Source organism: Ostrea edulis, chromosome 2 (assembly GCF_947568905.1).
Source record: "Ostrea edulis chromosome 2, xbOstEdul1.1, whole genome shotgun sequence".
NCBI classification, from domain to species: Eukaryota; Metazoa; Mollusca; class Bivalvia; order Ostreida; family Ostreidae; genus Ostrea; species Ostrea edulis.
In genome coordinates, this window is record NC_079165.1 from 38,468,167 (window position 1) to 38,492,833 (window position 24,667).

The 24,667-nt window shown below is 35.4% G+C and overlaps 3 protein-coding genes and 1 long non-coding RNA gene across 4 annotated transcripts; 2 read left to right on the forward strand and 2 right to left on the reverse strand.

Annotated features, from left to right (window-relative positions):
- Positions 1 to 9,232: 9,232 nt before the first annotated feature.
- LOC125678238 (uncharacterized) lies at positions 9,233 to 14,998 on the reverse strand. Its single transcript, XM_048916521.2, has 3 exons — positions 14,289 to 14,998; positions 13,691 to 13,841; positions 9,233 to 13,151 (listed from the first exon to the last, which is right to left on the reverse strand). The coding sequence occupies exons 1-3, from the start codon at positions 14,569 to 14,571 to the stop codon at positions 12,902 to 12,904; spliced, it is 684 nt and encodes a 227-aa protein (XP_048772478.2). The 5' UTR covers positions 14,572 to 14,998; the 3' UTR covers positions 9,233 to 12,901.
- LOC125679906 (uncharacterized) lies at positions 14,573 to 22,857 on the forward strand. The gene is made up of 4 exons (XM_048919356.2): positions 14,573 to 14,628; positions 14,866 to 15,110; positions 22,215 to 22,399; positions 22,768 to 22,857. The coding sequence occupies exons 1-4, from the start codon at positions 14,573 to 14,575 to the stop codon at positions 22,855 to 22,857; spliced, it is 576 nt and encodes a 191-aa protein (XP_048775313.2).
- LOC125678242 (uncharacterized) lies at positions 17,831 to 20,640 on the forward strand. The gene is made up of 2 exons (XR_007371456.2): positions 17,831 to 17,941; positions 20,422 to 20,640. It is a non-coding gene; the product is annotated as an uncharacterized LOC125678242 (long non-coding RNA).
- On the reverse strand, positions 19,095 to 22,178 carry LOC125678237 (uncharacterized). Its single transcript, XM_056153937.1, has 3 exons — positions 21,629 to 22,178; positions 20,820 to 20,964; positions 19,095 to 20,554 (listed from the first exon to the last, which is right to left on the reverse strand). The coding sequence occupies exons 1-3, from the start codon at positions 21,969 to 21,971 to the stop codon at positions 20,326 to 20,328; spliced, it is 717 nt and encodes a 238-aa protein (XP_056009912.1). The 5' UTR covers positions 21,972 to 22,178; the 3' UTR covers positions 19,095 to 20,325.
- Positions 22,858 to 24,667: the final 1,810 nt, after the last annotated feature.

Genomic DNA, 24,667 nt, shown 5'->3' on the forward strand with positions numbered 1-24,667 from the left:
CATAGGTCTAAATTTTGCAGCCGTTCACCGGCAGTGGTGACGTCTCCATATGAGTGAAATATTCTCGAGAGGGACGTAAAATAATATTTAATCAATCAATCTTGTTTAACGTCCCTCTCGAGAATATTTCACTCATATGGAGACGTCACCACTGCCGGTGAAGGGCTGCAAAATGTCAGCCTATGTTCTTATGTCCTATGGTATGACTATGTCAAAACCCTATACTCAATTTTGACCTTGAGGTCAAAGTTCAAGGTCATATATAGGTCATGAAGGTACCCGACACATCGTCTCATGGTGATACACTCATGTGTCAAATATGGTATGCCTACATGTATGTCAAAGAACAGAGAAGTTATGGCCCGAACACGAATCTTCACAGACAGACAGAGTGATTCCTATAAACAGTGCGACATTTAACTCTGGACACGACAAAAGTCCGGAGTTTCGCCAACCCTTTTATTAAGGATACAAATAAACCCTTTACAAAAAAAGATGGGATTTTATGTTCACAAGACATGCACCAACATTTACACTTGTACCTATTGTAGTTTTTAAGATATTTCACCTGAAATCAAAAAATCCCATGGGATTTTGGAGGGATTTTTAATCCCACTTGGGGGATTTTCACTCCCACCAAAAATCCTATGGGAGAAAAAATATAATTTCTTCCATAGGATTTTAACTCCCATATTTAAACTTAATATGGGATACAATGTCCCATAGGAGGAAATGTCCCATAATGAACATGAAATGGCAGTAAATATCCTATTTGAGCATGAATGGGAATAGATATCCCAAATAAAACACAGGATGGGATTTTTATTCCATGAATATAACAATAAAACAGAAAATTGTATCTTAAAAAGTGTTGTTTGTCATGATTCTTAAAATGTACTTAAAAGCCAAGGCATGACATTAATTTTTAAATATATATAGTAATTATAAACTCTTATGTGTAGGCCTATGTGTTTGTGAATAAATGTCTAAAAAACATGAGAGATAATAAAGGATATTAGAGCTCTGCATTACTAAACTTTTCCCCATGCAATTTTAATTGTATACATATAACCCTTGCACAAAAATATTCATATAAAATTGGACGGGACTATATTATTGCAACAAGCAGACAAGAACACTATGAAATACTCATTCACACACGGGCACTGTAAGTTAATGTAAATATATAGTATGTGCATGTATAAATATATACACATGCACATGATACTACATGTATCTATTTACATCAACTTCCATTGCCCGTGCATTCACATGCAGTTGCTCACATTCACTATTCACAACCCTTCATATGTCGTCAGGTGTTAAAATATGTTCACAGGAACCGTTAATTTTGTCAGTGTATTAATAATAGTGTGGGTATATACCATATACCGTACCATCCCCTAATCAGCTGCTATGGGGGGGGGGGGGGGGGGGGGGGGACCTACAAGGGCTGATACTTCACTCAAAACTTCGTTTCAAAAAAGTTCTTAAAATTATCGTCACCCACCATCCTTGTGGTTTTATAAAGGGTAGCAGTATTATTACTACATATTAAATTAAAAGTTCCTGTGATATGTTGTTGAATTACGGAATAGGCCTAGCTTACAACTTGTTTACATGTTCTAAAATTAGTGTTAAGTGCTTACGGTGAAAGATGAACTCTGCTAGGTGATGCTAAGTTGTTTAGTGAACCGAATCAGACATCTCAAATAAGATTCTCGATTATTTAACAACACAAGAATCGTTTTACAAAATGCATGCTTCGGTCCATCTTTCCCTCCCTTCTACAATCGTATTCATTCTCAAGTCAAAGTACTTTCTCCGATTGCTATCATTACCTTAAGCGTCGAAAAGACTTCAATGACAGGCGTGTCCGAATAAACGGTTAACAGACGTCTCGACTCTAGGGAAGTTCGGCTCTAAGTGTTCTAAACATCTCGAGCGATTTTATAGTGATAAACTTCTATGGTTTTCGACATTTGTGTATCAATGTTTTATGAATATTGTAGACTATTTTACTCATAAAGCAAAGCAATGTTATCGCAAATTTTTAGGTCTACTTACAAATGTATTAACCCCGAGATCCGCCACTAATTAGTTACACAAGTTGTGTGGTTACAACAGTCTTATCATTTTAATTTCATTGGATGATAAAATAGATGACGTTAATATTTTGAATACCTTGTACATACGCAAAAGAATTTAACTATACGATGTTTATTTTTCAAATTATAACTTCAGTGGCGAATGGTCGGATCCCCCGTCCCGTTCCCATCCCTCACGCATAGTACTAATTATTTCCCCAGCCACTTAATGACCAGATATACACGACTATTGAATGTAAAGCACTGTTCAGTCATTGTGTACTCCCAATTAATTAACAATCTACCCTCGTAAATCATAATCGTTACGCTTCGTTGGACATAAAACCTTAAATCAATCCATTGACACTACTTAGTCAACGATTTTGTATTGTGATACATTTCTATGATTTCGGACATTTATATATCAGGATTATCTGATTTATTTATCAGTGTTCAAAAAGCAAAGTACATGTACCGTTACAACGATTTTATACCTACTTCTTATAATAACCCCCTGGATCCGCCACTAGCTAAATTAATTCTGGTGATGCCTATAACAGCGGTACATGTACTCACCTATCATTCTAACTTATTGAAAGTTAAAATAAATGTAGATATAATATAAACATTTTGAATACTATATATATATATATATATATATATATATATATATATATATATATATAAAGGCATGCCTTCATCATATGATGTTTATTAACTTTAGTGGTGGATAACCGAGAACGACACCCCACCCCTACTTCGCACAATTCAATTTCTAATATTGACAAGCGGCCCATTTTGACCAGATAGACATTACCCTTGAACGTAAAACACTGGTCAGTCATTGTGTATTTCTAATAAACAAACTTCATCATTGAATACAGACCGTTAATGTTGCCACTGACACTACTTAGTCGTGAGTTGATTTTGTACGTGATAAATTCCTATGATCTTTACTCGTATGTTTCATTGCTTATTTAGAGTTTTTATTTGTTTGGTTTTTCCCCCTTCTTCTTCTTCTTCAAGAGCAAAGTATTGATATTGCAGTTTAACCCACCCACCCCTGGAACCGCCAGTTATTAGGTAGACGTATGGTGTTGATCTACTAATTAGGTAAATGAAGTCAATGGATATCTGCGGTAATATTTAGCGTTATTCACTTAATATTAGCTTCCTAACTATATTGAAAGTTGAAATAAACAACGTTAACATTTCGAATACTTTAAATATCTAGGATACATAATCATACGAGGATTATTTTTTAATATTTTGAAATTAGAAAAACAACTTTAGAGGCGGAGGAGCGGAAGCCATCCCTCTTCCTGCAGGATTTATGGTCCAAAATTGACAAAAGGCTCGTTTTGACCAGATAGAAATGGCACTTTCAAACGGAAAATATTGGTCAGTCATTGTGTACTTCCAATTAAAAAAACTACTCCCATTGTAACTCTACTTAGTCCCTGGTATTCTACAATGTACAATTTGAATATATCATATCTGTATGGTATAAACAGTCACACGATGTTTAGTTCGGAAATTAAAAAAAAAATGTAGTGGGGACACTGGTCAGTCATTGTGTATTCCCAATTAACAAACTACCCTTTTAAATCCTACTCGTTACGGTTCGTCAGACATGACAACATATCCGAACTAGTCTTGTATATATGGATGTACTTGTTTATTGTAATTAAGGTCTGCTTCGCAATGAAAACCTGGTATCATTGACAATTAATTTTTATTCCACTTAGTCATCGATTTTTTATGTGATACATTTCTATGATCACGGACATTTATATATATATATATATCAGGGTTGTCTTGTCAGGGTTTATTTATCATTATTCCAAAAGCAAAGTACTGTTATCACGATTTTATGCCTACTTCTTACCCCTCTGGATCCGCCACTACCTAAATAATTTTGGTGATGCCTATAACAGCGGTACTCATCTATCATTGTAACATTACAGGGCCGTAAATTAACCTTCAATTTGGAGGAGGCAGGAAATTAGGCGGGGGTCTGGGGCAAGGCCGTCGTCGCCATGGCCTGACCAATATTTCGGCCGATAATGCCCAACCCAAAAATCCCATAAAAAGCGCACGAATTTTAGTGTCAGATATACCGGAAAACGCTTCTAAGGGCATCCTAGAATAAAAAAATTTCCGGGGGAGCATGCCCCCGGACCCCCCTAGAAATGATCAATCATAAAAATGGCCGGACCAATCACAAAATCGTGACGACGGGCCTGTGGGGGCCGCCCAGGCCCCCAGACGCTGAGCACATTTTGTGCACACTGAACACGTTTCGTGCAAAATCCTTGATTCTAGGGCCTTCTAAGATGTTACTTGACTAACTCATTCTAAAAGAAAGATTTGGAATGCTTTTTAAGGGAGGTATCATGTTCTTAGTTATTGGAAACAACATAAATTCTAATGAACTTTAAATTTTAATTTTTTTTGGCTCAAAAGTTGGAGGAGGCAGCTGCCTCCTCCGCCTCCATGTAATTTACGGCCCTGCATTATTGGAAGTTAAAATACAAGTAGATATAATGTTAACATTTTGAATACTTTACATATATACATGTTAAGGAATTCATCATATGATGTTTATTAACTTTAGTGGTGGATGACCGAGAGCGAACATCCCCCTCTCCCTCGCACAATTCAATTTCTAGAATTGACAAGTGGCCCATTTTTACCCTTGAACGTAAAGCACTGGTCAGTCATTGTGTAATTCCAATTAACGAACTTCACCATTGAGTCCTGACCGTTACGCTTCGTCAGACACTAACCCACTAATACTATCTAGATACTGATTTTGTACGTGATAAATTCCTGTGATCTTTACTAGTATGTTTCATTGTTTATTTGGAGTTTCTATTTGTTTGGGTTTCCTATTTTTTTCTTCTTCAAAAGTAAAGTATTCATATTGCAATTTAACCCCCTGGATCCGCCACTTTTTTTAAGTAAACGTATAAATATAATTGTGTTGATCTATTGAGGTAAATGAAGTCAATGGATATCTGCGGTAATATTCAGCGTTATTCACTTAGCTTCCTAACTATATTGAAAGTTGAAATAGACAACGTTAACATTTTGAATAATTTAAATATTTAGAATAGATAATCGTGCGGTGTTTATTTTTGAATATTTTGAAATTTAAAAAAAAACAAAAAACTTTAGCGGCGGAGGAGCAGAAGCCACCCCTCCTCCTGCAGGATTTATGGTCCAAAATTGACAAAAGGCTCGTTTTGACCAGATAGAAATGGCACTTGAACGGAAAATACTGATCAATCACTCTACTTAGTCCCTGATATTCAAAACAATGTACAATTTCAATACTTCATATATGTACAGGAAATAATCACACGATGTTTAGTTCGGATATAAAAAAAAGATATAGTGGCCCAACTGGTCAGTCATTGTGTAGCTGAAAAACACATTTTCATTGATTGTAAACCAAACAGTTTGTTTTCTCCACCCGCTAGAGGACGCCACTCAGAGCTACGAAAATCGTTCTAACGCAGCCAAGGGTTGTAGAAAACCGGAGCGGATCGTAAACCCCTGACTAGCGAAGATGGTCCCAACGATGCTTCATACAAAATTTGAAAAGAATTGGAATGGTTCTTATCAAGAAAACGTTAAAAATGTTCTATTGCTCACACATTTAATAACTGACCATTTTGGTCCCACCATGATACCTATCCCTGCGATCATAAAATTTACCATGCCGGTAAAAGACAACTTGCTATTCCTTAATATCCATTTAATTTTAATTTAGTATCGATAGCTCTACAGAAGATGTTATTTTAATATTTTACACATAAACGCCATGTACCAAGTTTGGCCTCCCGATTGGGTCAGAACCTCTACCTTGGGAATCAAAATTTCAAATTTGGTAGAGGCCTTCCTGCTCTACATCACTTTACATTGAGTTTTTCTTACACACGTGCGGTTGTAGAGAAGATTTTGGAAAATTGGTGAATTTTGGACAGTTTTTGCCCGCCCCTTATCTCCCCAGTGTCCCAAAGATGCTTCATACCAAATTTGAAAACTAGTACTAATTGTACAGGGGACCGTTGCAGATGTTCCCCAAACATTCCCCTTTTAGCAAATGATGTCATTTGTTACAGTATATGTAATTTTGACTATATCTGTGAGGCGATTGAATATGTAATTATTTCATAGCTTTCAGTCTATGTCATGCTAGAAGTAATTAGTTATAGACATTTAAGTATTATCCAATCAAAAGTCTCGTGAGGATCCGAGTTCGAATAAGTCCTCAGTACCCCTTGCTTGTCTTACGAGGCGACCAAAATAAAAATAAAATTTGAGAAATATTTCACAATTAATCAAAATTTAGCGCACATTCATAAACGTGCTGGTGGGGAATATGACCATGGCGATACATTGCAGGTCTAAATATGAAAAGTGAAGATAAGGAACAGTGATCAATCTTGTAACTCCTATAGAGTTGGGCAAACACGGACCCCTACATATACAAGAGATGGGATCAGGTGCCTAGGAAGAGTAAGCATCCCATGTCGACCGGTCTAAGATGCTGTGAGCCCTATATCTTGATCAGATATATATGAAGGATTGTATCTTTTTTAACGTCCCATTCGAGAATTCTAGCTCCTATGATTTGCAATGACATATTAGAAACGGTTGTCCAATGGAAGATTGATTTATTGTATATTGTTTACGTCCCTCTCGAGAATATTTCACTCATATGGAGACGTCACCATTGCCGGTGAAGGGCTGCAAAATTTAGGTCAATGCTCGGCGCTTACGGGCATTGAGCAGTGAGTGTTCTTTAGCGTGCCAGACCGGCTGTGACACGGGGCCTCAGTTTTTGCAGTCTCATCCGAATGACCACCTCATTTAGTCACCTCCTAAGACGAGCAAAGAGTACTGACTACTTAAGATTCCCCACAGGACTGTAGAAGAATAGGATTATTTTACTATAGTAATAGATATCCTAATATTATTACTACAAATCCTGTAAAATCTCTGATGACATAAATAAAATTACAATTGTAAATTCAATAAATATATTAACTAGCAACAATACCTTAAATATCCAACAAGTAAATTCCTGCATCATAACATTACCCACCCACGTACACTCTTCTAAATTAACATTTGTCCTTAAATTAGTATCGATTCTAGTTGGCGAAGTTCAAAAATTGGCCTCAAGAGCTAGGTTTTTGAAACAGGAAATGTCCATTGGAAATGACTCAGGTGAGATCTCACCGTTGTTTGTCAAGTAATCAAAAAGAAATATATAGAGATCTTGGTTTCTGTCTAGAAAATAAGTGTACTGATGGTCAAGATTGTGTGGTTTAATGCCTTTTGTGTTGACCATCTTTAACAGGACAGAAGTGAAGGCTTACTAGTAATGTTGGAGCACTGGTCTCGAATTTTCGGTCGTCCACGTTCAAAATGATTCTTTTTGGGGTTTTTTTTTTTTTTTGGCTGCGACTTCAAAAATATTTTTTAATTTAATATCCAGTTTGTCCTTGGGGTTTGGTTTATAAGATGGAACCAAATCATGTGATACTAGACCATGGGCCAGCGTCGGAGGAATCTGATGAGTAGAGATGCACGGTATTACCGGTATTTTGTCGGTGCCGGTATGTACCGCGGTACACAAGGCCAATGCTGGTATGTTCAAGTTTGATAACTCTTTAAAAAACTATAAAATTGAAACAGCAGATATAAAAATATTCAATATATAAAAATATATCGTTAAAAAATAATTATTCATTAAAGAAACAACACCAACAAATTTGTATACGCTTCGTGGTGATGTAATGGAAGGTGTGTCTAGTAAGTGTTCACAATCGGTAATACATGTACGTATCAAGTATAAACAAGAGGCTCATGGGCCCCATCGCTCACACGAGTCACCTTGGCCCATATTCAAAGATTTTCCCACAGGCACTCGACGTTTTAAATATATATAGTGAAAAAATTGCCTTCCTGTAAACATAATATTCACAAGGTATATCACGCTGCCATCTTGGTTTTCTTTTATTACCATCTGCATCGCTTGAAAATTTCGGCGAAAAGTTCGATATAATATGATAATTAGACACTTACCGTTTAGAAGCAACTCTGTCAAGGTCTTACCTCTCGCATTGTCGTGGTGAACTGGAAAGAAAGTCCATTTATAGGCTATAATCAACAGTCAAACACCGTCCATTAAGAAAACCTTTAATATTTGGTAGACTATAAAACTTGTTTTATGTTGTATGGTTTATGGGGGTCGAATATCGCTTCCGCCAATTACGCAACCCCCGGAGGAAAATGGAAGTAGCAGACACATATTTCGAGATCGTACCAATTAAAAGAGCGAAATCTTCAATTTGGAAACAGTTTGGTCTGAATAAAAGGAAGTCAGATGGAAGAATTAAGGAAAGTGTGGCAATCTGTAAACTATGCGATTCTGTTATCATGTGTGCGGGAGGTGGTACTTCAAATCTTTCAGCCCATTTACGCCGTCACATTCCACTTCAAGATACAAGCACAAATAGGCCTACTGCGAACTCTAAAAAAAGTAACGCAGTGTCCCTTGATTTTCAGCCGCTATCTCTGACGGTAGCTGGGATGTTCGCAAATAGACAACTTTATAAAACTTCATCACCATTACGCAGGAAATTGCTAAATTTTTGGTCAAGGACCTTAGACATTACATGGTTGACAGCCCAGAGTTCAGAGATATTGTAAATGCATTGGACCCGAGATATTAAGGTAAGGTTTGCAACAACAGGGAGATAACTCGTGTTGTTAAAAAGCGTCGCTATAACGTTTGAAATAAGCGCGTTTTTCTATACTTATTACAAGCATCTCAAAGTAACACTCGTCTGTCAAATGACGTAAACAAACAATATGCTTCGGAACAAGAAAGGTAAATTCATTTCGAAGAAGTCATTTTTAAGACAGTTTCGGGCAAAAGAGACACACAATTTAAGACAAAGCGTGACTGTGGAAAGCCAAGAATTACACGACCACACGTATTGTAAACATGACGAGAATTCGGTGTTTTTTGAAGACCAGGGCCGGGATTCATAAAGATGTTTAAGTTATGCTTAAGTATAAGAAATTTCTTAAATCAATAAAAAATACTTAAGTAACGCTAAGAATGAGTATTTATCTTAAGTTTTATTCATAAAACAACTTAATTCTTAGAAAATTCTTAAACAATTCTTAAAAGTAAGTGTAGTCTGTAGCAGACTTAAGTTTTCAGAATTTCTTAAGTTCACAAATAAAATGGCTCCCAACATAGTTCACAGAAGGAATTTTAGAGAGAGAAAAGACTGTTTACAGCAGTACAGTGATCGTGAACTTATCGAACGTTTTCGGCTTGATTCAGGTGGAATCCTTTTTGTGGAATCACTTATTCGTGATCAAATATCTAGTGGCTCTCGGCGTAATATGGCATTATCCTCTCTTCAGAAAGTTCTTCTTACTTTGAGGTTTCTAGCTACGGGCAAAATGCAGCTGTGCAACGGCGATGACATGGGTGTTTCTCAACCAACTGTCTCACGGGCCATTACCGTAACACTGGCAAGCCTTACCTCCCCTCTTATGATCAGTCGGTTTGTACAATTTCCATCTAGCGCAGCAGAGATTAGAAGAAACCAAGAGTCTTTTCACGCAATCGCGGGCTTCCCAGGGATAGTAGGCGCCATCGATGGTACCCACATTCAAATAATTGCACCACACGAGTATGAAAATGAATACGTCAATAGACATAACTACCACAGTATTAACACACAAGTTGTTTTTGATGCAAAATATAGAATCATTGATGTTGTTGCTAAATGGCCAGGCTCCACTCACGATTCCCGAATCCTTAACGAAAGTGGTTTGAGAGTCCTGTTCGAAAATAATCACATCCCCATTCACACACATTTGCTTGGCGACAGCGGATATCCCTCCAAACGTTGGTTATTGACTCCTTTTCTGAGACCAAACCAACCATCGCAGTTGAATTACAACAGGTAAAGATTTAAAATCTTTCATACACAAGACACATGCACACCTTTAAATATTCTAAATAAACATGATAAACGAGTCTTTGCTTTTCTCACATCCATATTTCCCTCTTGGTATAAACAAATTCTGATTGGTGTAAAATTAGTTCGAAACTTAGCGCCCCCTATTTGAGAAACAATCGGGTGGATCCAACAGTTTCCAAATGGAGGGGTGTAAACATGAAACTAAATAAAAACCACTTCAATATTTGGTTTTATTACTATTAGTAGTATTAGTATTATTATTCCAATTTACATTTATTGTAAATTTTCTCCTTTTTCTTGCATGTATTGTTTAAAAAATGGGGGGGGGGGGAACTTGTGAGATTGACAAAATAAGAATGTAAAAGTGTTTCAACATATAAATTATAAAATATATATACTGGCACTTTCATGAATTGAAATCAAATGCAGACACTGCATCATGGATATGGATAATATTAGTTAGGTAACGTCAAATTTAGAATATAATGTCACATAAATGTGATGTAAACAGCTGTCAATTCTTTAGACTGTGCAATTTCAGCTTTGACTCTTTTTGATTATTGCAATTCTTAGAATTTAAATTCCTTTTCTTGCATGTAATCTATAAAATAATAAAATATATATCTACTTTGATTGTTATATTTCACTGACATGTAAATAAAGGGTACATTATTAATTATTTTGTAAATAAAAGGGGGAGGGTGGTACATGTCACATGCACCTGACTATCACATACTCAGGTAACACAGTACCAGAATATATATTGATATCCAATATTTTTTTAAACATAAAATTCAAACTTAGAAATTATTTCGATATAAACATATAGCATAACGAGATGTGGGGAATTTTCTTTTCTTTTCTTCTTCTTTTTTAACAATTTGAAAATAGATGAGCATTGACTATTGGGGCGGGTGGAAGATTTTTTTTACTACAATAATTCATATGAAACATGCTTTTATGAAAGTTTTGTCATTCCCGGCAGTGGTTTTTTTTGTTGTTGTTGTTTTGTTTTTTTTGCTTAATTTAATATTAACAATTAATGCCTACAATGGGGATTTACTATAGAAGTATTCTGAATGATATTTTTTTTGTAATTCGCATCCAAGATATTATGCTTCTCAAATAACAATTGATCATACTTAAAACATGCCCCCCCCCCCCCTTCTCTCTCTACACATAATGATATCAATATTAACATATATAACTTGATTGTTGTATTCATGTGATTTATCATGTGTACAACAACCAATTTTTTTAAATAACCAAACCAATCAGATTTTACCATACTGATTTATAGAGCTCACAAGAAAACAAGATCTTTATGAGCTACTTAAATTACAGCTTTTTTAAATAATATGTTTCATATAGTAATGAAATAATATATCTACTTAGAAAAACACCACACTGTCTTACAAATGTATTACATTTTGACCATGCAATTTAGCTATGGGGTTCTTGAGGGGGAAAATGCCCAAGGATGTATTGTGCCAAGTTTGGTTGAAATTGGCCTAGTCATTCTAGTAAGGAAAATGAAAATGTGAAAAGTTAAAAGCCAACAACTACTTTATATGGAAAGTGAAAATTTTAACACACATATCATTAATTTCATCTATTGAGTATCTACTTATTAATGTTGAAATATGAAACATAAAAAATTAATTTATTAATTATTAATATCTATTATGACAAACACAACAATGTCTGGTAAAGTATACTGAATTTCTATGTCTTTCAGATATCATATACAATAATAGTATGAAATCTAAATGTTTTATCAGTTACGGCATCATATTTACATGTCTATTTAATGTGAAAGAAAGAAAACATGTAGTTAATATTCAATGGTATTACAAATGGTATGGTAAATTAGAGTTTTTACCTATAGCCCCAGAGGGTGACAACTGAATTTAATGATCTTGCTGGAGAGGATTTAAAAAAAATATTCTTTGTTTATAATATATCCATGTTCATTGTAAAATTTTATCATAGATTCTAGCCCACCCTTAAACCCAGGTTCCTTGATGGTCCTACAGCTGTTATATGATTCTGCACTACAATAGATTGCTTGCTTGTTAATATTACTAACCATGGCCTTGTTGTTCTTGAAAAGATTTACAAAATATTTCCCATGTATAAAAAAAATGATCTATTCATGTGGCCCAACTGTGTGCCAACAGACAATGGACAGAGTTTGATCAGATTTAAAAGGTCACTTGAACCTTTCACTCAGATGAGATAAGAACATGTACATATAGTACATCAATTAAAATGCTTTTAAATATAAACAAGAGGCCCAGGGGTCACATCGCATTATGTCAGGAAGCTTTCATGTAAATCTCAGCTTTTCTAGTTCAGTGGTTCTTGAGAAGATTTTTAAAGATTTATCTTACATATTAGTATGTAAAACTTTGATCCCTTATTGTGGCCCCATCCAATCCCTGGGGGCCATGATTTGAACAAACTTAAATCTGCACTATGTCAGGAAGCTTTCATGAAAATTTCAGCTTTTCTGACCCAATGGTTCTTGAGAAGAAGATTTTTAAATGACCCCACTCTATTTTTGCATTTTTGTGATTGTCTCCCCTTTGAAAGGGACATGGCCCTTCATTTGAACAAACCTGAAAGCCCTTCACCTAAGGATGCTTTGTGGCAAGTTTGGTTGAAATTGGCCCAGTGGTTCTTGAGAGGAAGATGAAAATGTGAAAAGTTTACGACGACGACATACAACGGACAAATTTTGATCAGAAAAGCTCACTTGAGCCTTCGGCTCAGGTGAGCTAATAAAATTCATTCCTCTTGCTTTAGTTTTTTAATCTTTAATTCCATATACTGGACTTCCAGTTCCAACTTCCTGCAAATCAGCTCCTCGATTCTCCTTTTCAAATCAGGCTGACTGCTTCTATTTTCAGAGGCCTGCAAACTTGTAGTCATGGATGTTAATGGTAGTGAAGGCTCTTGTACAGGTGCGGCGACTAGAGGGCTAGAGCTGTGAATGAGGGGATCCATACCAGGAGGTCCCTCAAAGACATTGATTCCCCTGTGATGAAAAGAGATTAATTAAATGCTTACTTAGTATTCTCCTTTCTATATCTTCTGCAGCTCTTTTGAATTATTAAATTATATGATTGCATTGAATGTTTATTACAATGAATGTTATTCTTTTTTATGTTGATGTTCATATTCTATACAAATCGAATTAATACACAAAAGACAACTCTGTCATTGAAAGAATTGAAGCTAATTTACCCCAAATTCTAACATTTGAATATACACAACATGACTGAGGTTGATTATATGATGAAATTAATGATTATTTTAATAATTGTTTTTTATTATCATTATTTAGATGTTAATAAAAAGATAATAATAATAATCCATTCATATAAATGGAATTACAAAGATACAAAGAACAATTCTATCATGACAGATTTCAAGTAATTTCATCTATCCTTGCAGTGCATGAATCACTGCATTCATGTACATATAATAATTAATGATGATGATGAATTATGACAGATAACTACATACAATACAATATAAGTGAATATGTAGACAAATTTTCTTGTATTTACTCACACTGGTTGACTCCCTTCACCAATGTTTAATATCTGCAAGAGAGAGGAGTCAATCCCACCATCAATCCCACTGAGGCAAGCATTATCCTCTCCTACCACACCACACACTGTTGTGGCAACTGCGCTGAGAGGTTTTGGTGGTGGGCCCCCGCCTAAAATATATTCATATACTATAAAGAATATTCCTAGATGCCATAGTAAATTACTGTGAGTGAAAATACATGTAGTAAATATTGTTCCAAACTGTTAAAGATTAGTACATTTATAGTAATGTTGATATCCTGTGGGGCACCTCAAAATATTTTCATTGGAGTTATCCCCCTTTTCTCACCTTGGAAACGTAAACAATATTCAGACAAGCACGGAAGTAGTCAAGTCATAAGGCAACAGTTTGCTAAGTGCTTTACCTACTTCATAATGATATTTATAGTCAAATTCGATGCATAAGAAGACCGCTTTTCTTTGGTATTTTGAATCTAGAATATACCAATGTTGACAGATTTAAAGCTTTACGCAAGTTCAACAGTGTGCATGTACACACGCACATATTTATATATATAGACAGTTTAAGTATCTAAGTTCTATCAATAATAACCAACCTGTCCCATTCACAACTCTTCTGTGATCTGAGATTTCAGATTTAGATTTGGAGAAGACGTTGTGCCACTTCTTCTCCACTTCCACCGCTGTCCTAGCTGGACCCACCCCCATCACGGCTAGTCTTTCGGCAATACTTTGCCAAGTGCGGTGCTTCATCTCGGAGGTTAAAGTGGGCCCTAATTTCCCCCTCAGGATATGCTTGTTCTCTTCTACTAACGAAGCCAAGGCAAGCGTTTCATCAGCATTCCAATTAGGCTTTCTTTTCGTCTGCTTGGATTCCATGATGTTGTTGTTGACATCACTGTCCTCAACTTTTTACCTCTTTTGCTGGAGAGTGCGGTAAAAATTCCGGGAAATCGTTCGCGTCGCCATAGAATTTCTACTTAAGTGTTTCATTTTTCTAAGATTGAAACTTAGTTAAGAATTATGCTTAACATTTTTATGAATTAATACTTAAGTATTTTTCTTAGCTAAGAATTTTTTTACTACTTAAGTATGAGATCTAAGAATTTTCTTAGAATCTTTATGAATCCCGGCCCAGCGATATATCTGTGCAACATACACGATTGATACCAGAGAAGATAATTCGACAAACGAGTGGAGGAGTGGACGGAGAGTTGTTGAGCTAGATGTGCTGGCCAAGCTGATGTACTGTGTTGTTTGCCGAACTCCATTACATCTATCGAACACTGAAGGAGAAAAGAGATATGGACTTGCCAGCACACTTTACATTCGTTGTATGAACTGCCATGTGCTAAATGATGTACACACAGGCAAAAAGTCGCAAAGATCTTTTGACATCAATTTAAAATTAGCTCTAGGTAAGTAAATTGTCATTATATTAGCAGTTAAGTTGTTGTTTACAGCCACGATCTATTCTAAATTATGGAAACTATGTTTTATGCTGCTAGGCCAGTAGGGCTGTCACTAGGGTCCCGAAAGTTTTATATATTAAGAATTTTTAATTCAAAACTTTTTAACATTAAGCTACTGTCGTTCAGTAGCCCCAATAATTTGGCCATAATTTCGATTCAAACAAACTGTATTAATATATATATTTCTTTTAAAGTTTGGTTTTATCTTACATATAGGAATCTGGGCCGGGATTCATAAACAGTCTTAGAATGTACTTAAGTATAAGAAAATTCTTAAACCAATAAAAAACTTAAGTAATTGTAAGATTTTGAGTTTTTCTACTTAGTTTTATTCATAAAACAACTTAAGTGTAAGAAAATTCTTAAACAGTTCTTAACTGTAAGTGTAGTCTTTAGCAGTCAAGAATCATAATGGCCGCCAATAGAGCACACAGGCGATGTTTTCGAGAAAGAAAGGACTATTTAGCTCAGTACAGTGATGCACAACTTGTGGAAAGGTTTAGACTGGATTCAGTCGGTATTTATTTCATTGAAAGTTTGATTGCACATGAAATTATCAGTAGTTCAGAGAGAAATCATGCAGTATCGCCACTTCAGAAAATCTTGCTGACTCTACGATTTGTTGCCACTGGAAAGATGCAGCTGTGTAACGGAGACGAAATGGGTGTTTCCCAGTCCACCGTGTCTAGGGCTATAACTGCAACCCTCCAAAGTCTGTCCTCCCAAAGAATTGTTACACAATTCATTAAATTCCCACAGAATACTCCTGACATTCGTAAAAACCAAGAGGAATTTTTCTCTATCGCTGGGTTTCCGGGAGTTGTTGGGACCATTGACGGCACTCACATTCAAATAATTGCCCCGAGTGAATATGAAAATGAGTATGTAAATAGACACCATTACCATAGCATCAACACACAGGTGGTCTTTGATCCATTCTACAAAATCCTTGATGTCGTAACAAAATGGCCGGGTTCCACGCATGACGCTAGGATTCTGAAAGAAAGCGGTCTCAAAGTACTGTTTGACCAAGGAAGGTTACCTGTCCATACACACTTGCTAGGAGATAGTGGGTATCCTTCGAAGAGATGGCTCTTGACTCCATTTTTGCATCCCAATCAAGGTTGTCAGACAAATCATAACAGGTGAGAATCATTGTTTTTCGATCCGCGTTCATGGCTTTACTGAAAGTCCTACTTTCTCTTTGCTCAAAAGCGCCCTCTACACTCAGTATAGTGGCGGATCCAAACTGACATTTAAAAATGTATTCTTATCTATTAGCAATCATTAAATAACATTATGTTTACAGGATTTTTTTTAACAATGTAAATCTACTTTGATTGTTATATTTAACTGACATGTAAAGGGTACATTACTAATATTATTTTGTAAATAAAAGAGTGGTACATTTATATAGCCATGTCACCTGTACCTGTGTCACAAACTCGGGTAATATTTACCAGAATAGATATTTATGTCCATTATTTTTTTAAATCAAAAAATTCAAACTTAAAAATTATTTCAATAAAAACATTTAGTGTAAAGAAATGTGGGGATTTTTTTTTTTAAAGAAAATAGATGAGCATTGATTATATGGGGTGGGTGGGAATTTTTTTTTACTACAATAATTCATATGAAACATAATGCTTTTATTAAAAATTTTGTCATTCCCAGCACAGTACAAAGTCCCTATTTATTCCTATATTTCCCTATAAACTTGAAGGTTCCTATATTTTCCCTCTAAGTCCCCCTATAAAGCCCTATGTAGGTGTAGCCAATTGGCAGCAAAATTTAAGCCATATGCTTATTGATACAATCATACCTATGATACATTCAGATATGTATTTTTGTTACATGTATTTTTGACAAAACAACACTAATTTAAGAGAATGGCTTTTTAAGAAACTGAAATACTTATCTCGAAACTTCTTTAATTTACATTTTAGCATATATTCTTATTATTTTAACATTTACTGAATCAGCAATCCATTTGAAGATTGTCATTATAAGCATGGCTTGCTATTAAAATCAATGGACTGGGCAAATATGAACTAAATTATACCATGTCATCTAGATCATATTTTTCTCCATTTCATTATATTAGTTTCAAATAAGCAATTTCAAACCTTTCTATTTTATTTTAAATGTTCAATTTATCCACTTCTAGCATTTTGAAACTGTCTATATGCTGATCAATGTCAGTCCTTCTGTCAGCTCAATATAACAAACTTGTGGTTAAATCTGTAGTAAAATCCCAATATTTGCCCAATAAACTGCAAAAAAAAAAAATCTTATAATCCTATATTATTTAAACCAAAAGTGGCTTGACACCCTGATAATGGTTTTTCTTCAGATTTTCAAATTACCCCCATCCCATTTTCATAAATTTTACATACCATTATTATTATTATTTTTTTTGTTTGTTATTATTATAGTTTTCCTAATATATTATATAGATTTGATTCAATCATAGGGCTCACAAGAAAACAAGAAATGTTGTAGAGAGAGGGATAGGCCAACTTAAGAGAAGATTCCATGTTCTGCATGGAGAAATCCGCCTTTCTCCAGAAAAGGTGTGCTAAGTCATCATTGCTTGCTGCGTTTTGCACAACATATGCAAATCTAGACAGATACCTTGCCCAGCTGATGATAGTGGGGATGATGATGAAAATGTTAACAACCAACAAGATGATGGGCATGCTACTGGTAATCATCAGAACGGTCAAACAGAAGGACTAAGGTACAGACAACTATTTGCAGAAAATCACTCTTGATTGGTAAGCATTATGGAGGCTGGGACATTTAAGATAGAGATTAACAAAAGATGTTTGTAAAACACATATGCCCCCCCCCCCCATGGTGCAAAATTGAAAAGGGTTATACACACACACATTATTTAATTGAGAATAGTATCATCAATTCAAAATATTGAGCAGACAATATATTCCTATGTCAAGAGTGGATTGACCATGTGACCTAAAAATCAATAGGGGTCATCTTCTTCTGAAGATGTACCAGTGTACCAAGTTTGATGTCTGTCAAGCAAAGGGTTCTCAAGATATTGAACGGACAGTATATTCCTATGTCCAATTTGACCCTTGACTTTTGACCATGTGATCTGAAAATCAATAGGGGTCGTCTTCTCCTGAAGACGTACCAGTGTACCAAGTTTAATGTCTGTCAAGCAAAGGGTTCTCAAGATATGGAGCAGACAGTATATTCCAATGTCCAGTTTGACCCTTGACCTTTGACCATGTGATCTGAAAATCAATAGGGGTCGTCTTCTCCTGAAGACGTACCAGTGTACCACGTTTGATGTCTTTCAAGCAAAGGGTTCTCAAGATATTGAGCGGACATTATATTCCTATGTCCAGAGTAGATTGACCCTTGACCTTTGACCTTTTGACCTGAAAAACAATAGGAATCCTCTTCTACTCATAACTAACCCACATATGAAATATTATTATCATCAAGTGAATGGTTCTCAAGATATTGAGCGGACAACACATGGTCTACAGACCGACCGACCGACCGACAGGTGCAAAACAATATGCCCCCTCTTTTTCAAAGGAGGGCATAAAAATTATATTTCACATATTTTAAAAACTGAATTCATGCATTATTAAATGTTGCTTTGTTTCAGAAATTGTTTGTTTGCCCTTATATCTGACCTACTGATGATAATTTTCAACCCCTGTTTTCCTTTTAAATCCTTTTAGTATACATTAAATTTCTTTTTCTTTAAATCAGACATTCAACATTACTTTATACTAATACCAATTGATTATTGTATCAAAATTTAAAAAAAGAAAGAAAAAAGTACATGTAAAACATTTCCTACCCTCTTAACTATTGTCTATAATCCTCCAATCAGAAATGGACAAACATATTTCAATTTTGGCCAGAATGAAAACAAATCTACTACAGACATGTGTTTTATCATGATCATCAATTTATTTAGTTTAAGAATTATACAAAGTTGAGTCAAATAAATTGATAAATAATTTTCATGAATAACAGTCAAAGGCAGATATTATATTTCATATATTTTACTGGTATACAGTGTGCAACTAAATTAAAAAAAAAATACTTTTCATTCATGTTTTCTTCAGAATGCAAAAATTCTGGTATCACACATACACAAACTTCACATTTACAAATTTCATAAGAGCGAGCAGAGTTTTAACAGTTACCATATACAAGTACTAATTGTATGTCTTGTAAATTATTTTAAAAATATGTTGTAACAGAAATTTGTCGATATAGTTATATCTGTAATATGATACTCATAATTAATGTAAAACAATAAATTTTGGACAATTAAGTCACATATATATATAGTCATTCATGTAATGACAACTCATTGCAATGAAAAACAATCAATTTTAGGGATTCAATTTGACTTATATATAGTAATGAGAATGAAATAATTCTTTGATAAACAATGTCACAAACTATCAAACTTTATGGAAACTGAAAAAATTAACAGTTTATATGAATATGCAAAATTTCCTTAAAAAGTCATATAAGATTTACAGTTATTAAAAAATCGTAACACACAGTAAGAAAAAAGTTACAGTTTGTTTTTGGGTTGTTATCTGTTAAGTTGTTCTTATAATTGTTCTCCTCTTCCTATACTACATTGATATGATAACCATGGCCCTGCAGTTCTTTAAAAGATTTCTAAAAAAATGTTTCCAATATATTGACATGTAAAAATCTGATCCATTGTTGTGGCCCCACTGTACCCTCTAGAGCCATGATTTGAATAAACTGAATATACAATAGCAGAGGATGCTTGCTTATCATCATGACTATAATCATAGCTAGCAGTGCATAAGAAGATTTTTAAAGACTTAAAATTAAACTTAAATATATAATCCCATGTACAACTCTGATCCCTTATTGTGGCCCTATCCTACACTCAGGGTTCACAAAATGAACTAATATGAACATTCGACAATGCTTGCAACTTTGATTCTATTGAGAAAATAGTTTTTAAAATATATCATATTCTGATAGTCACATATGAAATGTTTCCCCTACTCTGGTCTCACCCTAACCACAGTGGCCATGAATTTGAATACTTGAATCTGAACTGCCTGAAGATGCTGACAAACAACAGCAAAAATATTGATCAGTCTCTTAATCTAAGGATGGTTCATTCCTCTTTTTTAAGCTTTCTTATTTTCATTTCCAAATACTGGACTTCTAGTTCCAGCTTCCTGCAAGTTAGTTCTTCCATTTTTCTTTTCAGGTTAATGTCCCTGCTGCTATTGCCTGAGGTTACCAATGGCAATGAAGACTCCAGGACAGATGTTACTTCTAGGGGAGTTGATCCAAGAATGTGGGGATCTGTATCTGGAGGTCCTTCAATTACATGGATTCCCCTATGATGGGAAGAGGAATACATTATTCTTTATGAATCTTGTATTAATCCATTTGAGAATGATTAAATGATGACTTGGATGATTAGTTTAATAATTGTTGTTATATTTCTATTTTGATGTTTATATGATATATCATTAATTTATTTACACAAATCAAATTACAAACATTAATTCTGTCATGGTAGATTCCAATCAATCAAAGAATTTGACACCTATTATGATACAATTTTAAATAGTAAATGATGTTACTCATTAAGTTACTTACACAGATTCATCACCAACTATATCTAGGTTTAGCAGGGACGTATCAATGCCTCCCTCTATACCCATCAGGTAAGTGTTATTTGCCCCAATTACACTAGTAACAGCTTCCGCTACAGCACTCAATGACTTCGGAGGAGGACCACCACCTGCAAAAAAAAATGTCTTCTGTAAAAATGTATTGAATTGCTACATACTGTGTGGATTTCTTTTTATCCTACAGGATTTATAAAGTGTTAAAATATAATATTACTGTAATGCACTGTATAGAATTATAAAAGAAATGTACGTGTTTTAAATAACATGAATTTAAAAGCATATGACATGTCAAATATTTAATTGGCGGGGGGGGGGGGGGGGGGAGGGGTGGTCTTTTTTATCACATGAAATGTTACATTAATTTCTGAAATCATGTATGATTGTTGAATAACAATGTCATAAGGAATGCTGTTATGATTTTCAAGTTCCTTAAATGATTAAGACAATTTAAAAGATAAAGGGGTCGAAACAACTAGGGGCCGAAACGACTTGTGAGCGAAATGAGTGGCCAAAACGAACAAAGGTAAATACCCCACATTATCTTTTCATCGGTATAATTCCTTGCAATGAAAATGAAATGAAAGATTTGCCTGGATAAAATACGCATTTTAATCTCACTGTGTTAATGGGATGCATAAGTATACTTGTATATTTAATGTGATACACAAGTTCTCCTAACACTCGCGTACTCGTCAGTATATGTAGGCCTATGCACCTATCTATTGGTCATAAAACTTGTATTCACCATAATTTACAATTTCATCACCAACTCACCTGTACCAGTAATTATACGTCTGTGGTTGGAAATCTCCGTTTTTGTCTTCGAGAAGATGTTGTGCCACTTTTTCTCAACTTCTGCTGCCGTTCGAGTTGGCCCAACACTCATAGCACGAAGTTTTACCGCAATCTCCCCCCACGCTTTCGACTTCATTTGAGAGGTTAACTGGGGACTTAGTTTCCCTCTCACAACATCCTTGTATTCTTCAACAAGAGTAGTGAGTGCCAAGGACTCCTCACTACTCCAGTTTGGCTTTCGTTTGAGTTTGTGGCTTTCCATGTTTACGTCTGCGAAATTTGACAGATGTGACGTAAAACATGTTAAAAATACGACCTCCATCGCACAAGAGTTCCACCTTTAGTTTGGGAAATACTATGCGTTGCTAGGGTGACTCAACTTAAGTTTTCTAAATTACTAAGAACTGTACTTAGCTAAGAACAGTGCTTAACTTTTTTATGAATTGATACTTAAGTATTTTTCTTAGCTAAGAATTTTTTTAGTACTTAAGTAGGAAATCTAAGAAAAATCTTAGAATCTTTATGAATCCCGGCCATATATGGATGGGTATTAAATGAATTTCAGCAATGGTTCACACAGGACTCGGACCAATCCAAGTCAATAATTTCTTAGCAACTTTGAATCTCCCTCCAACTGATCCATCTACACTAAAGAGGAGGGAGCTGAAGATTGACACCAACCTGGAGAAAATGGCCCGAGAATCTTGTTTGGAGGCAACAAAGGAAGAGATGAAGAAAGGAAACGGAAAGGTACACTTGATTAGACATACACTATCACAGTTATAAACCCAGTTGCTCTTTTCTACCTACTCTACCTAAATTTTTTGAAAGTTAAATAAGAGACACACAAATATTTTATGTTGGCCTAAGTGCCGAGAATATACCTAAAACTTTTCACAATCTTTTTCAAATGTATTGTATAAAGTAAGAGTATTTGATGTTAACAATCAATTATGCTGTTCTGTTTGCTTGTACAAATCTGTTTAATATGACGACACATGCAATTTTATTTGCGGATGTGTGTAACATGTATGTAGTATACATGTAGGTGCCAGTTTGAGCATATAAATAAAAATACTGATGAAGATGAAGTTAACAATTATCATATTTCCATGCAGATTGAAGTAAGCTTTGATGGTGGTTGGCAGAAGAGGGGTACTGGCTGGAATTATGACAGTAATACAGGTAAAATTGATATTGGTGTATGATGAATCAGTAACATTGTAAACAGTTTTATGGTACCAGATACTGAGTTACCTAGGTATAAATACATTGGGGTGTCTGGGTAGCCTAGTAGTAGTGCTCTCAACTTTTCACCATTGCGATCCAAGTTCAATCCTTGTGATAATAATATTCTGTTGCAAGCGTGTGCGATACCTGTTTTAGCTCACCTCAGTTTAAAGCTCAAGCCAGGATTAGTCATTTTGATATGCAAGCATCCCCAGATAGACATATTGTTTTTGTTCTGTTTGTCTGTTCACAATCTTAACCTTGCTCAAAACTTGTGAATGGTGTATGATAGGGCTCTCACATTTCATATATGCAATCCTTGTGACATGACTTTTCTTTTTAACCCTCTAACCATGACCTTTTAAAAAAGAGACCCACAGGCCTTATCGGTCACCTGAGTACTACAGAAAATATCTCTAGTCCCAAGGGCAATGGAATCCAGAAGAAATTTCCATTCAAGAGTCTTGACATTTACAATTCATGTCCCCCTTGATGCTTCATACCAATTTTGAAAAGAATCGAAATAGTAGTTATCAAGAAGTTGAAAATGTTCAATTGTTGACGAATGAAAGATGACGCGTGATTACTGACGACAACCAAATGCAATTTCAAACAAGAGGCCCAGGGGCCTTATAGGTCACCTGAGTATCATGTAACAACCTTCCAATGTTTGAATTAGGTTTGTGTTTAAATATAAGAATTTTACTTTTGGATGGAAGAAACATTGAATAGCTATGTGGTCAGCCCCGCCTTTGCACCAGAACCCCTGACCCAGGGGCCATAAATTTCAGTTTTGAAAGAAGCATCCTTGATCATCATTATCATACTATTAGTTTGTCTACTTAATACCCAGCAGCAGAGGAGAAGATTTTCAAACAAATAAAATGCATTTTCACTATATGATCAATAGGGCCCCACCCTAATACCAGAAACCCTGACCCAGGGGCCATAAATTTCACAATTTTGAAAGAGGCATCCTTGCTCATCATAATCATGCTATTGGTTTGTCTACTTAATACCCAAGGACAGAGAAGAAGATTTTCAAAGAAATAATGCATTTTCACTATATGACTTATAGAGCCCCACCCTAGCACCAGAACCCCTGATCCAGGGGCCATGAATTTCACAATTTTTAACAAGAGGTACTGTGAGCAATGCTCACTAAGAATACCCCCCGCTTACCCCAATCTCCCAAAGGGTGTTGGTAATAGGTATAAACTACCTCTTTTCTGAGTGTTGCTACTTCGATGTCCAGTGCGCATGACCTTTGACCTTTTGACCCCAAAGTCGATAGGGAACATCTTCATCCCATGGGTAGTCCATATGTATGATATGGTGACTGTAGGTGGAAAGGATAACGCTTTAGAGCCCGGAAACCATATTGCTACTTCAATGTCCAGTGCACGTGACCTTTGACCTTTTGACCCCAAAATCGATAGGGATCATCTTCATCCCATTAGTAGTCCATATATATGATATGGTGACTGTAGGTGGAAAGGATAACGCTTTAGAGCCCGGAAACCATATTGCTACTTCAATGTCCAGTGCACGTGACCTTTGACCTTTTGACCCCAAAATCGAGAGGGATCATCTTCATCCCATTAGTAGTCCATATATATGATATGGTGACTGTAGGTGGAAAGGATAACGCTTTAGAGCCCGGAAACCATATTGCTACTTCAATGTCCAGTGCACGTGACCTTTGACCTTTTGACCCCAAAATCGATAGAGATCATCTTCATCCCATTAGTAGTCCATATATATGATATGGTGACTGTAGGTGGAAAG

What these genes read in the sequence shown, in the direction of transcription:
- LOC125678238 (XM_048916521.2), bottom strand. Translation starts at nt 14,571, where the DNA reads ATGGAATCCAAGCAGACGAAAAGAAAGCCTAATTGGAATGCTGATGAA. An exon ending in AAGAGTTGTGAATGGGACAG is followed by an intron (nt 13,842 to 14,288) that starts GTTGGTTATTAT and finishes AATATATTTTAG; the next exon opens with GCGGGGGCCCACCACCAAAA. An exon ending in GGTGAAGGGAGTCAACCAGT is followed by an intron (nt 13,152 to 13,690) that starts GTGAGTAAATAC and finishes TTTTCATCACAG; the next exon opens with GGGAATCAATGTCTTTGAGG.
- LOC125679906 (XM_048919356.2), top strand. Translation starts at nt 14,573, where the DNA reads ATGTTGTTGTTGACATCACTGTCCTCAACTTTTTACCTCTTTTGCTGG. An exon ending in CTCTTTTGCTGGAGAGTGCG is followed by an intron (nt 14,629 to 14,865) that starts GTAAAAATTCCG and finishes GATTGATACCAG; the next exon opens with AGAAGATAATTCGACAAACG. An exon ending in TGAAGAAAGGAAACGGAAAG is followed by an intron (nt 22,400 to 22,767) that starts GTACACTTGATT and finishes ATTTCCATGCAG; the next exon opens with ATTGAAGTAAGCTTTGATGG.
- LOC125678237 (XM_056153937.1), bottom strand. Translation starts at nt 21,971, where the DNA reads ATGGAGGTCGTATTTTTAACATGTTTTACGTCACATCTGTCAAATTTC. An exon ending in ACGTATAATTACTGGTACAG is followed by an intron (nt 20,965 to 21,628) that starts GTGAGTTGGTGA and finishes TTTTTTTTGCAG; the next exon opens with GTGGTGGTCCTCCTCCGAAG. An exon ending in ATAGTTGGTGATGAATCTGT is followed by an intron (nt 20,555 to 20,819) that starts GTAAGTAACTTA and finishes TTCCCATCATAG; the next exon opens with GGGAATCCATGTAATTGAAG.